Genomic DNA, 13078 nt, shown 5'->3' with positions numbered 1-13078 from the left:
CTTGTCAATAACAAAATAGAAGACCCAGGATTGGGTTAGCATACATTGTTTGTGGTTATATAACCAGTAATAACTTTGATTTTATCTGCAGAGTGAATGTTTTTCATTGATTTCATACACATTTAAAATGTAAAGCATGACAAAATATTGATATTTATTTTGTTAGGGATCTTGCATAATAGTCTTGTGAGCATCCGTTTGACAGCTTTGTCATAGTACTCTCAAAGCAATGATGTGTTTAAAAAAAAAAAGGATCACTTTAATTTATATACCCTCAATAGGATGAAGCAGGTATAGAAAATGAATGGATGAATTATAAAACAAAAATGAAGTGGAAGAAAGGTTGATTCCAAATTGTGGTTGAGGTGTAACAATATTGAAATAGAATAGAATAGAATAAGCTTTATTGGCCAAGTATGAACATGCCAGACAGGGAATTTGTTTTCGTTTTTTTTTTTTCGCTCCCTGAACCCAGATTTAAATAGTTACAAACAATAATAGACAAATGGGTTTTATTAACATATATACAATTTATGAGGTAGACATGGTTATTGAAAGGTGCATTGTTACAGCATATGATTGTGGTTATTATTATTATTGCACAGTGATTGATTACTCTGAGACTCTATGAGTGGTGAGAGTTCATCAGAGCAGCAGCTTGGGGGAAGAAACTGTCTGAGTCTGGACGTTTTAGCGTACAGTGCTCTGTAGCGCCGTCCAGAGGGGAGGAGTTCAAACAGAGTGTGTCCTGGGTGTGAGGGGTCTGCAGAGATGTTACCTGGAATTAGTGGAATTAGTTAAGTGGTACATCTTTCACTATAACGAGGTGTACTGCTTTTATGCCGCTGAGATATAGTTTTAAGTTAATTTTGATATAGACTTTGTTGCAGTGTTGTGCATGAACGCGTTCATTGAACACGTTCATTTCTGTGAGAACATTGAAGTGAACGCAACATATTTGCAAATAGAGAACTTGAATGTGAATTTGTTCAGATCTGCAGATCACAAACTCATGTGGAGTGAAAGCATTAGTCCAGTGTGAGAAAATATCTGCAAGTCCTTGACAATAAAAAAAGTCATCAGGAAAGACCAAGAGGACCCAACGGCCCCAAACAACCCCAGTCCCACTGCTGCACCTTCAGGGGGTTGATTTCCCAGCAACAGGTAGACACACTGATAATGGACTACATTGTTGGAGATTTACAGCCTCTGAGTAAAGTTGAAAAGCCACTAGGACAAAACATGATTGTATACAGTGAACAGTTTTAGGATAGGGTGGCGTTTCATTCGTACTTCTCACCTAAAAATATTGAAATGAACTGAATTTGAACTAGTTCAAAATGAAAATGGTGAACTATGAACGTGAACTGTTAATTTTTAAACTGTGTGAACTGAACTTTGAACTAGTTCATGAGAAGTATGAACTTGCACAACACTGCCAATTAAATTAACAAATATTATATGATTTTGCTTTGTTGCATGAACGCATTGGCTTTGGGCGGGGCTTCTTTTAGTCCATGGGCCAGAGCCCAACATTTCACTTGTCAGTACCACTCAAGGTGCATATCCTGGTTTAGACTCATGTACAGGATATCGGTCAATGTTTCACAATATTGTCTTTGTATCATTTTAAAGGGGACCTTTTAAGCATTCATTCAAGCTAGGATGTGAATCATTCTGACCAACATAGAGGTCACTGCAGCTCTTTAAACTATAAACAATACACATTTTTACACAATGTTTTTAAATTATATACTATCTTTTAGCCCTGTGTCATCTAGGAACAACAGAGACACAAAATACGAAAAGCTGGAATACTCACAGGACCATAAGTATTCAGAAAATGTAAAATATACCCACACATCTTAGCTTGAATGAATGGTATTTTAAAGGGGACCTTTTAAACAAAGACAATATTGTGAAACATTGACAGATATCCGTTCGTGAGTCTAGACCAGGATATGCACCAGCATCTAAAATGTCATTTTCTGAACTTCATGAGCTGATAACGATAGATAGATAGATAGATAGATAGAACTTATTCATCCCCGAAGGGAAATTCAACTGTCCAGCAGCTCATCAAAACATAAAATTCAACCACACTTCCACTCAGACAATAAAAGCACATTAATATTAAAATAAACATGAAATATAAGGTTTAAAAATATAATGTAAAGTGTAAACTAAAATTTAGTCCAGTTGTGGCAGAGGTGAGTGTGTGAGACTGAGTTCAGGAGGCGTTAAACAGTCTTATTGCTGTGGGGACAAAGGATCTCCTGAATCGATATGAAAACTATGATACAGCTGCCACTCAGGAAGGGTTATCATACCAAAATATCATCAACAGACATAGATATTTTCAAAAATTATAAGCAAGCTTTGTCACCTTGAGTGGTACTGACATCTGGTCTGGCACATGGACTATTTGGGGGGCGTGGTTACAAGGAGGGGGCGTGGTTACGAGGAGGGGCGTGGTTACGCGGAGGGGGGCGCGACCGGCGCGACGCGAGCAGTCAACGCAAATGTTGCCCTGGCAACTGTAAGCTAACGTAACGTAAAACAAAAAAAAGAGACGTGTCTTATTAATCCCGTATAGGCACCAGAAAAAAACATTTTTTTGAGAAACATTTTTCTTTTTTTGTTGGGTAAAGGCGTCTTTTTTGTAGAAGAAGATGGAATCCAAGACGAGGGAGACCGTGCGGTCGACGCCGAGTCGGCACGAAAAAAGTTTGGGGCTCCTGACGATGAAGTTCGTCAGTCTGCTGCAAGAAGCTGAGAATGGCGTCCTAGATCTGAAAGTGGTCAGTGAAACACGAAGAACAAGCTCAGTCTGTCTGTCCTGGGCCTGGCAGATGTTAACAAAGGCTGCCAGGCAGGTGCACTGAGCTCCTCATTTGTTGCTACAAACAAAAAAACGTAAAATGGCAAAACGAGATCAACAAAAATTAATGTTTGTGGAGCATTCTGTGCTTCTTTACTTTTATATCAACGTGACAAGAGGCAAGGCAAGTTTATTTATATAGCACAATTCAACACAAGGTAATTCAAAGTGCTTTACATTGACATCAAAAGCGGCATGACGTAATTAGACAGTAAATAACAAATAAAATGAAATAAAATGATGAGAAAAGAAGGTAAAATAATAAAAAGCACAAGTTGCTGATTTAAGAGTACGCTTAAATGACAAATAAATGAAATAAAATTATAAGAAAAGAGGTAAAATAATAAAAAGCACAAGTTGCTGATTTAAGAGTACGCTTAAATAACAAATAAATGAAATAACATGATAAGGAAAGAGGTAAAATAATAAAAAGCACAAGTTGCTGATTTAAGAGTACGCTTAAATAACAAATAAATGAAATAAAATGATAAGAAAAGAGGTAAAATAATAAAAAGCACAAGTTTCTGATTTAAGAGTACGCTTAAATAACAAATAAATGAAATAAAATGATGAGAAAAGAGGTAAAATAATAAAAAGCACAAGTTTCTGATTTAAGAGTAAGCTTAAATGACCAATAAATGAAATAAAATGATAAGAAAAGAGGTAAAATAATAAAAAGCACAAGTTGCTGATTTAAGAGTACGCTTAAATAACAAATAAATGAAATAAAATGATAAGGAAAGAGCTAAAATAATAAAAAGCACAAGTTGCTGATTTGAGAGTACGCTTAAATAACAAATAAATGAAATAAGATGATAAGAAAAGAGGTAAAATAATAAAAAGCACAAGTTGCTGATTTAAGAGTACGCTTAAATAACAAATAAATGAGATAAAATGATAAGAAAAGAGGTAAAATAATAAAAAGCACAAGTTGTTAAAAAGTAAGGGCAGTAGAGTACAGCATGTAAGTATTTAATTTAGGCGTACGCTTCAGTAAACAGTAATGTTTTAGGCCTGATTTAAAGGAGCTGACAGTTGGAGCAGACCTCAGGTCTACAGGAAGTTTGTGTGTACGATAATACGATAAAACTGGTTACTCGATACCACTAGTTATATGTTGGGTTGGACATGAGAGTGAACACACGGATTAATGTTGTTTTCTGTTCTGGGTTTAGAGGCCATGAAAGCTGGGAGAAGTTAAAATGAGCCCCTGCCTTGGTGTGTTTTTGTTTTCTCACCTGTCAACACGTCTTTGATCCTTCAAATTTATGTTGAGACTCCAAAAATCCAATAAGGGAACTCTTTTTTTTTATGAACACATATTTTCTTCTTGAGCTGTCTTTGTTTGCTGTCAGTATCTACAAAGAAATGGAAATAGTGATACGAATATAAAAAGGTTTTGTTTATTCCCCTCTAATCCCCTCTGTTTTATTACACAGCATGAACCTCAACTGCAGTGCTCATATGTGAATATTATTTCTGTTGTAATTTTTTCAGGATAAGGACTTTTCCCTCTCCTCTTGTGTACCAAAGTTGGATGTTTACACAGCAAGCTCTTTCCCTCCTCCTCTGTGATTGTATAAATGTCCTTCTCTGCCAAATATTTTAATTTGCAGTTTGGCAGTTTAATTTGTTTAATCCTTAAAGTCTTGGCAATATTATTATTATTATTATTATTATTAATATTATTATTATTAATATTATTATTATTAATATTATTAATTTTTCCATTTGATCCAGAGTTTGACAGAATTTTGACTGTCATATTAAGCTGATGACCTTTTAGACCTTTCATGGAGATGTTTGTCTGAATTAATAGGCTGCAGACAGCTTGGCAGTGAAACAGAAGAGGAGGATTTACGACATCACAAACGTGCTTGAAGGTGTTGGACTGATTGAAAAGAAAAACAAGAATATAATCCAGTGGAGGTTTGATGATTATTATTATTATTATTATTATTAATAATAATGTATTTTTTATATTTGTGCAGCTTCAGTACCGTAAAAGTGCATGTAATGTAATAATATTTTACTGCTTTTAGCAGTTGAGTGATTATAGCCACTCTGTAAAGAAACACTTCGATTACATAAAAGCATATATACATACGACAGTTTTATATGGACAGTTTAGTCACGCTCAGGCTATTGCTCAACTATGCTTATTAATTGGAGTTCTTTCTTTCAAAAAATAATATTTGAATGATCCTTTGAATTAAATGTTTGCATTGCAGTATTATAGTTTACAAATGTGCACATATGTTACCTTCACGTGCATTCATAAATGCACAGAGGATACATTTTGTTGTGCTGTTAATTGTGCTTATAGAGCATCTTCACTGGCTGTGTCATGCCCTGGGAGCGTCGCACGACAAGCTTAGCTTAGAGTAGGCAGCTTGTGCTAACTGTTTCAAATGTTCACCAGCTGCTTTGCACTTCTAGAGCATTGACGAACACTCGTCTTTGGGCTAGAACAAGAACTCTTGTTATATGGTTCCCCCATGTGGTTATAAGTGGTATTGTTGCATAGAGTGGCTTTAATGACTTTTGACTATTGTAGAACAAAAATTGACCAGAAGAGTGCACCATAAATGCATTTTTTAAAATCTTGTATCATGATGTCCAGGGGGCAAAACACAAGCAGCCAAACACAGGACATACAGGAGCAGGTCAGAGTTTTAAAGGCTCACATCTCCGAGCTCAAAGCCCAAGAGAAAGCACTAGATGACCAGAAGGCCAGGCTGGAGGAGAATATTAAACACCTCAGGCATGATCCAATCACCAATGCATATCCTTTGATTGACATTATCATTGTTTTTACTTACTTTAGGACAATTCATGCCACTTCCTCTTGTCTGCAATGTTGAGTAGACCTGCAACTTTTTGTAACCTTTATTGCAAAAACAATTTAGCATGGTAGAACTTAATGTGTAGTTTGTAAAATGACAAAATAACAATTTTGCAACTTTCAATTGTGTGTATAAATCTGCAGTAGAGACTAATTGAAAATGATTTGCATTTGATGTTTTTTTGTCAGTAAAATGTAACTCAATTCTTTAATTTATTTATTTATTCACTTTTTCAGGTTTGTGATTCTAGTCCTCTCCTTTAGCTTGTCTCAGAGGGGGAAAAACTCCCCGTTTGATCCTTTCAACATTGTTTATTTCTTGAACAGAGAAAAAGCTTTAAAGTGAGGATTACGAATATAATCACTATTGTCAGCTAGTGAAACAGCAGCCAGGCTAATCCTGAATTGCACAATACTCACAGCCTTGCTTTTCCAGTTTATTTTTCTCTATTTTCCTCCTAAAGTTAATCCTGTTTCCTTAATACCCATCCACCTACAAATTTGTGACACATGAGGACATCTGCAGTGCTTTCAGTGGAGATACTCTTCTAGCTGTTGTGGCTCCAGCCGGAACCCAAGTGGAGGTGCCGATCCCTGAAATGGTAGTTTGCTTTACAGATGTGGATGTGTATAGTTTTATACTACATGCAGTCAAAAACCAAGTATTTATTATATTTATTAGATATTTGCAAAGTTGAACTATAACCTAAGTACAAACCTTTCATTATGGTACAGGGGCCCCAACAAATATCTTCATATCGGACAGTACATAATGCAATATTTATGTACCAATGCCGTTTTTCTACAATTTCTAGTGCAAAGTTCAACGTGACGTAATAAATGCTCTGGGTTCATTGAGACATTTTTCTGGCAAAATCACTACTTGCTATCACTGACGTATAAGCCATGTGGGTAGTGAAATAGAGCATGGGAGGAAGCTACGTACTTGTAGTGATATGATCAGCTCTGTTTAGAAACCTGTTGATAAAAGCTGCTTTAATAAACCAAGCTTTTCGACATGTTGCTGTTTTTAAGGGTAAAAGTGGTGAGTGGAAGTACCAGGTGAACCTGCGTAGCAACTCTGCGCCCATCCAGGTCTTGCTCATCAGCAGGGATTCAAGCTCCATAGTTCCTGTGGTCTTCCCCGTGCCACCAACCGGCGAGATCTGTGTGATGCCGAGTTCACCCAGCACCCCTCCCAGTCTGCAGAGGCTCCCCCTCATGATGACTGCATGCACTGCCTCCAGTGCCACTTCCCTCTGCTGCAGCCAGGACTTGATCTGCTCAGACCACATGATGGTGCTAGTCGACCACGAGGACATGCTGACACCGTCATCCACACCGGAGGAAAGTCAGATGGGTAAGGAAAGGCACTGTTGGATTTTCAAATGTTAAACATTTCAAAGTATAGTAACGCTAGAAAACCACCACAGAGGGAAATGTTTGGCTTTATATTAAGAAACCCTGCTCAATTTTAGTATCTTATACAAAATATGTATATACATACATAAACAACACCATACAGTGTTACAGTATTCCTTAGGCAGAGGCCAAGACTGATTAGCTTTTACTAATTGCCATACGGGTGATTTACTCTCATCCTACATACTATAACACTGCATTCATGTAATATAGTATTGAGAGGTAACATGGGCAAGAAGAGGTCATCTAATATGTTTTTTTTTTCTGTGTTTTTTCCTTGTTTTCTGACACATATTCACTGTTATAACAATTAGTTATCATATCACATATGATCAGAAGCTGCAAAAATTAGTTTTGCACACTTTATAGCAGAACCTGTTTATGGAATGGGATTGATATTTGTGTAGTCTTGCAGATCCTGGGTTAAAAAAGTTTCCAAGATCACTGACTGTCTTACATAAGAGAGCAGGATTTTCTTCTAACAGGATGGTCCCCAGGCAGTAATAAGTATTCCTACATGATTGTGACTAAGCAGAAGACACATTAAGACACTAAAAGAAGGAGACTGAGCTCAGTCTGTGGCAGATTCCTGTGGTAGTCTGAAATAATCACAGTTTTATGGGGTTACACTGAGGGCGGCGCTACTCCAGAGGTACCAGGAATATAAATGGCTGAGTTAATGCTCAGATCTTTGACTCTGAAACTACAGTATGCACCCAAGGCTGATTGGATTTTCTAAAAGAGACATGAAGTGAAAACATAGTTTAAGAAATGATTCTTGCTCCATACATGTTTTACAATCATCTACGGTTATACTTTGAGGAAAGCTTAGACCTGTTTTGGTCTCTTAAAAGACTATATTGATGATGACTGAACACAAACTAAAGTGACACCCAATTTGGCTGCATTCTTTTGATTTCATCAAGGAAATGCATTTGCAAATACAGTTAAATGCAACATTCCCCCAGAAGGGATATTAATTCCCCAACAGACGCTGGTTGTATGACAGAGAACATGATGGATTATTCCTTGGGAAGGGTTGGTGTTCATTATCTGACTCAAGAATATCAGGTCTTCTCGACATGCAAGAACATGAGGCTTTTACCATAAATCACTGCTTTTCATGCTCTTTCCAGACACTGCACAATGAAACCAAACTAAAAGGTCTTTGTCCGACATAATGGTGCCATTCAGCATGTTAGATCCTGCTCGACCCAGTGAGCCAGACCATTAAAGGCCTTTGCAGAGAAGATCCTCCTGCAATAACAATAAATAAAAATAATAAAATGAATAAAATAAATAAAATCGGTTTAACAAGAAGCTAGGTCAGTTTGATAAACTTGGATTACGCTGGGTAACAAGAACTATCATTGCATCACACACTATCATAGCGAAACTCAGACACTCCTTTTGGGAGAAAAAGGATATGAGTTGGTTTTACAGTCCAGGAAAGGTCTTGTTTTACATTCTAACTTGTTTTTACTGTTATGCAATTATTAGAAACAATGACTAATAGCACGTTGTGTAAGAGACTATTTTTCAAACGGGTAGTGGTGGGACTTTCTTTTTGACTAAATCCAAATTAGTCATGAAAAAAACAACAATCTAGATTTACTAGATTAGACATGCTGACCTCTTTGAAGACACATACCTAGACCGGTTACCAAGCGACTTTTGCAATCTATTTACTTATTCCATGCAAACATAAGGGCGGTGCACTGCTGTCGTTGAGAAACTAAACAAGTGATAGTCAACACAGATAGCTGATCCCTGCTGATATTGTGTCACTGCAGAGTGTCACAGCCAGTCATCAGAATCGTTGGAGCAGAGTCAGCTGGACCTGGCAGACTCGGAGTTTCACTCTTACCTGGTGGACGGCAGCATGCTGAAACTCAGCACTGCTGAAGAGCTGGTGAAGGAAGACAGGGACGGTGAGACGCGTGAACCCAGTTAGATTGAACAGTACATTTTGTAATAGTGAACCTGAGATGGATAAATGTCTGCTTAATGTTTGTTTCAGTCGTTATTCTGATCAGGTCTCTAGTTTTGGAGGGTGAAAAGTACAGAATAAGACACAAATACTGGTGTATAGATTGATGTAGCACTTTACCATTTAATAAAAATATATATTTTAAATTTTCTCATAGGAGCAGTTGACCTCATGGATGTGCTAATGTCTGTTGATGGTAAGCATCATAACATCTGCATAAATTAATTCATGATTACCCGCTAATTGAAACTTTTGTTTTTGGACAAAATTCAAAACTTGTGTATTTTTTTTCTTTATCTAAATAGAAGAATCAAGTAAGTGCAGTAATATATAGTGTAAGAGTGTGTTGAGGCCACTGTTGAATTTACAGGATGTATTCACCTGCTTAGATGGATAAGGTGAGGAGTGTATGGTTTAACCAGGGGTTCCCCATCCTTTCTAACTACACACACACCCATCAGCTAAAGCAGCCTGAATGGGGAGCGTATTTATTAGTCCAGATTCCAGGTCCTTCCATTCAGCTACACACACTTCGTGTAGACAGATTAGGTGACCGTTTCTCAGGCAGGGGAGAGCCCTCCCTCCACTGTCCTCGTCCAAAATATGAGATGGTAAATTTAATTCTCAGTTTTCTTTCCTTTTAAATAAACTCGATACCCATTTATGCCATCCCCTAAACTGACTCCCAGCTAACTGCTGAAAGATCCCTGAAGAAGTATTGTCGCCAAGGAAGAGTAAGATCCAGCCTCTCTTAAGAAGATTGGTGCCAGAACCCACGCGTTTGGTCAGCAGCCGTCCTGTACCTGTCACTACCTGCAACACTGATGATGCTGGTACTAGATTACACCTGTCCATAAACCACTGGAGTTCAGATAACACAAGATTCTCAGGGGCATTAACTTACTTATTAGATAGATGACAATAATATAAAGTCTCTCTCTCTCTCTCTCCCTCAACTTTTTGTTTTTCTCTCCACGTGTAAAACATTGCCTTGCAAAATCTGATAGAAATCTGAAAAAAAACAACAAAGGAGGTGATTTAAACTGAGCATGCTGTCCCTTCCCAGCTCGTCACGGGGGAGAAGAAGCGTCAGGACGCCTCCCAGTCCTTTGGCATTTCATTTTTTTACTTATACAAATTAAAAGTGCTTTTTTTTTAACGCTATACAAAGTAGTCACTACCAAATAACATATTTAGATGTTATTTAGTTTAGTTTTTTGGGGCTCTGTATTGTACTGTATAATGAAGCAGGTTTTTGTCAGTTTTAGTAAATTTATCACATTTATCTCTCCTTTTTCCTTCAGTGTATATGTGTTTATACGTGCGTACGAGTCTCCAACCATTTTCACAGATGGACATCAGGCTTTTTCAGGAGACCACAATCACTGTGGCCTCTCTTGTGTGTACAAAAGATGCCAGAAAAATGACACTGTGGAAATCACTGGGTTATGATTTTTATATAACATGTCAAGAATGGAAAATGGTGCTCCGCTTATATCAGTTGGAACAATACGTCCCTGAACGTCCCTCACATTTGCAATAAATGTTCCTCAAGATTAGCTGCAACAGTCAGATGTCTTACATCTGTTAGAGGTGTTACTTGGAAGCTATCTAGTAAATGAGTAAATGGTGCAGAAATTTGCCTCAAGGAAAGCTAAAGAAAATGTCTTCACTGCAGCTTGAGAGCAACAATCAATGTTTTTTTCACTCTTCTCGTGTGTTTGCGTCTCCACTCACAGATAAAGACTACAGCTTCAACCTGGACGTCACCGAGGGGATGTGTGACCTGTTTGATGTCCAGGTTCTCAATTACTGATGACCCACAGTGATCTGCTGGGTACTTGTACAAAGTTGAGAAGTACTTTTTTTTTGTATTTCACTTTAAAGACCCTTTACGTATATTTTTCCTTCTTGTCATGACTTAAGCAATTCCATAACTTCAGATCGAACTGCTGTGTACCAGACCACCTATCCCTTCAGTTTCCTATTCTGGCCTCCTGCCAGAAGAACCAAGTACCTGAATGCATTTCCCATAAAGCTTTCACATGGCCATGGGCCAACAGGGCCACGGTTTTAATCATTTCCTGGGTAAATGTCTACAGGATTCCAGACAAAGGGGATGTCCAGGTAGAAGTAAGCGGAGACTTATGGCTCATTCCTGTGCTACACTTTTGTCTCTTTGTGTTTTTTATATCCAGGTAAAATTCTGACATTTAAAAAAAAAAAAGACTGATACTTTATTTATACTTCTGGGATTGTGACAGTATTCTGTATTAGATGACTAACTTTCTGTATTGGCCTTATTTTATTTTAATTTATTTCCAATACATTACTAAGTTACATTACTAAGTTTTTTTCAGGGTGCATGTTCTCATTCTTCAAAATCGTATTTGCTGGTTTCGTAGTTAAATTTCACAAGAGTTTAGTATTTAAAGAGCAAATGTTTTGACTATGTTTTGTTACCTCGTTATTGTGAAAAAGCCAGAATGTTTTGTTTTCTAAATTATTGCGACTGCCATTTAAGGCCTTTTTCTTTATGCTTTTAATCATTGCAACTGTGTTTTTGAGTAGCTAGTTTTTTTTCTTTATTTTATCCTAATTTAAAAACTTTCATTTGTTCTGTTTTAGTTTGATGACAGTAAAGCTACATTGACAGTTTGGTGATTTAAATTTGCCATATTTTTGCAGGCCTGTCTTCATTTTTATATGTTTAATTACTTCGTCCCTAAATACAAGAAGTATCTTTTGTTGTACAGTATAAACACATTGTTCTCAATCATTTGAAAATGTATGTTATTTCTTTTCATACTAATGTTGCACAGCCAAGTTTCATGCATCAAAAATAAAAGGACTTGTTTGTTTGGGAGTTGCCAAACCACACAGATGACAGAATTTATCACACGTTATCCAGCAGTCATAGCTCTGGATGGAAACAGTCTTCTTTCCTTCTGGCTGAGGGAATTGTTTTGCTCTTTTATCTCAACAGATGGTAAACCTTAGTCTGATGGTTTCCACATGGCAGACGAGCCAGAGAACAGTATAAACTCTAAACTGGACAATTTCAGCTGGTATAATGTCATTTAAAAAAAAAAAGTGAACCAGGAATCTTCACAGTTGAGAATTATAATTTTGTAAACATCTCGTTAAAAAGATTTGTGATCAGACAAACCCTAGCTGACGTAAAAGCAATCATCCCTAGATAACGACGGATATGAGAAGTACAGTAATGATAAGTAACAAATTAGTCCCACAGTTGCCTGAAAGAGTTTCAGCTGTTACATGATTTAAGAATATAATCTGCCCTTTATCACGTCTTGATAGATGCAATTTAGGAATTTATTTAGGATTTTTATTTATTTTTTTTACAAAAGCTAAGTAGAGAAGTGTTAGAAAAATTAATTTAACCCTGTCAGTGTCCACAACAATTAAAGATAGGTAGCAGCCAGGTGCCTTTAATCAGATCCATCAGCAAGTCAAAGCACCTCTATGAAAGTAGAGGTTGGTTTCTTTGTGGGTTTTTTCTTTTTTGCAGTTTCCAAAATGAAGTATTCAAGTGTATGCTAAGCTAAAGCCATCAGCACTGTTGTAATGAAGAAATTGTTACTGTGAATTAACCTGGGGATGGTTATGAGGTCATTTCCTGTTCATTTGGAGTCCATCAGTCTAAAGTGAGAAAGATCATTCACAAGCCAAAAGCAGTCAAGACTCTTGTCAACATCTGCATAGCTGAAATCACATGAAGTTCCTCCTGTTCCTCCCCATGTAATACTCAGAGTGAAATCTCAGACAAGCCACAGCATGTTAAACAGTAGTGAGTAGAAATCTATTTATTTTCAGTGTTTTACTTGCTAGAGGAGACAGACCATCTGAAGGCTGCAGTCCTCGTGCAGCCAGCCAAGGTTTGACTCAACCCTTCGCCGCATCTCCTCCACTTCTCTCT

The 13078-nt window shown here is 37.1% G+C and overlaps 1 protein-coding gene across 1 annotated transcript; it reads left to right on the top strand.

The window, feature by feature from the left end:
• Nucleotides 1–2672: 2672 nt before the first annotated feature.
• e2f5 (E2F transcription factor 5) lies at nt 2673–11409 on the top strand. Its single transcript, XM_061731186.1, has 8 exons — nt 2673–2801; nt 4701–4810; nt 5505–5666; nt 6220–6328; nt 6762–7086; nt 8942–9079; nt 9296–9334; nt 10878–11409. The coding sequence occupies exons 1-8, from the start codon at nt 2673–2675 to the stop codon at nt 10952–10954; spliced, it is 1089 nt and encodes a 362-aa protein (XP_061587170.1). The 3' UTR covers nt 10955–11409.
• The last annotated feature ends 1669 nt before the right edge of the window (nt 11410–13078 follow it).

The sequence above is a fragment of the Cololabis saira genome, chromosome 10 (genome assembly GCF_033807715.1).
Source record: "Cololabis saira isolate AMF1-May2022 chromosome 10, fColSai1.1, whole genome shotgun sequence".
Taxonomy (NCBI): Eukaryota; Metazoa; Chordata; class Actinopteri; order Beloniformes; family Belonidae; genus Cololabis; species Cololabis saira.
Note: the sequence above shows the minus strand (reverse complement) of the source record. Positions and strands in the feature narration are given on the sequence as shown.

Coding starts and splice junctions, on each gene's coding strand:
- e2f5 (XM_061731186.1), top strand. CDS start 2,673: ATGGAATCCAAGACGAGGGAGACCGTGCGGTCGACGCCGAGTCGGCAC. Junction 7,087..8,941: donor ACCGGAGGAAAGTCAGATGG/GTAAGGAAAGGC, acceptor GTGTCACTGCAG/AGTGTCACAGCCAGTCATCA. Junction 9,335..10,877: donor TGTGCTAATGTCTGTTGATG/GTAAGCATCATA, acceptor CTCCACTCACAG/ATAAAGACTACAGCTTCAAC.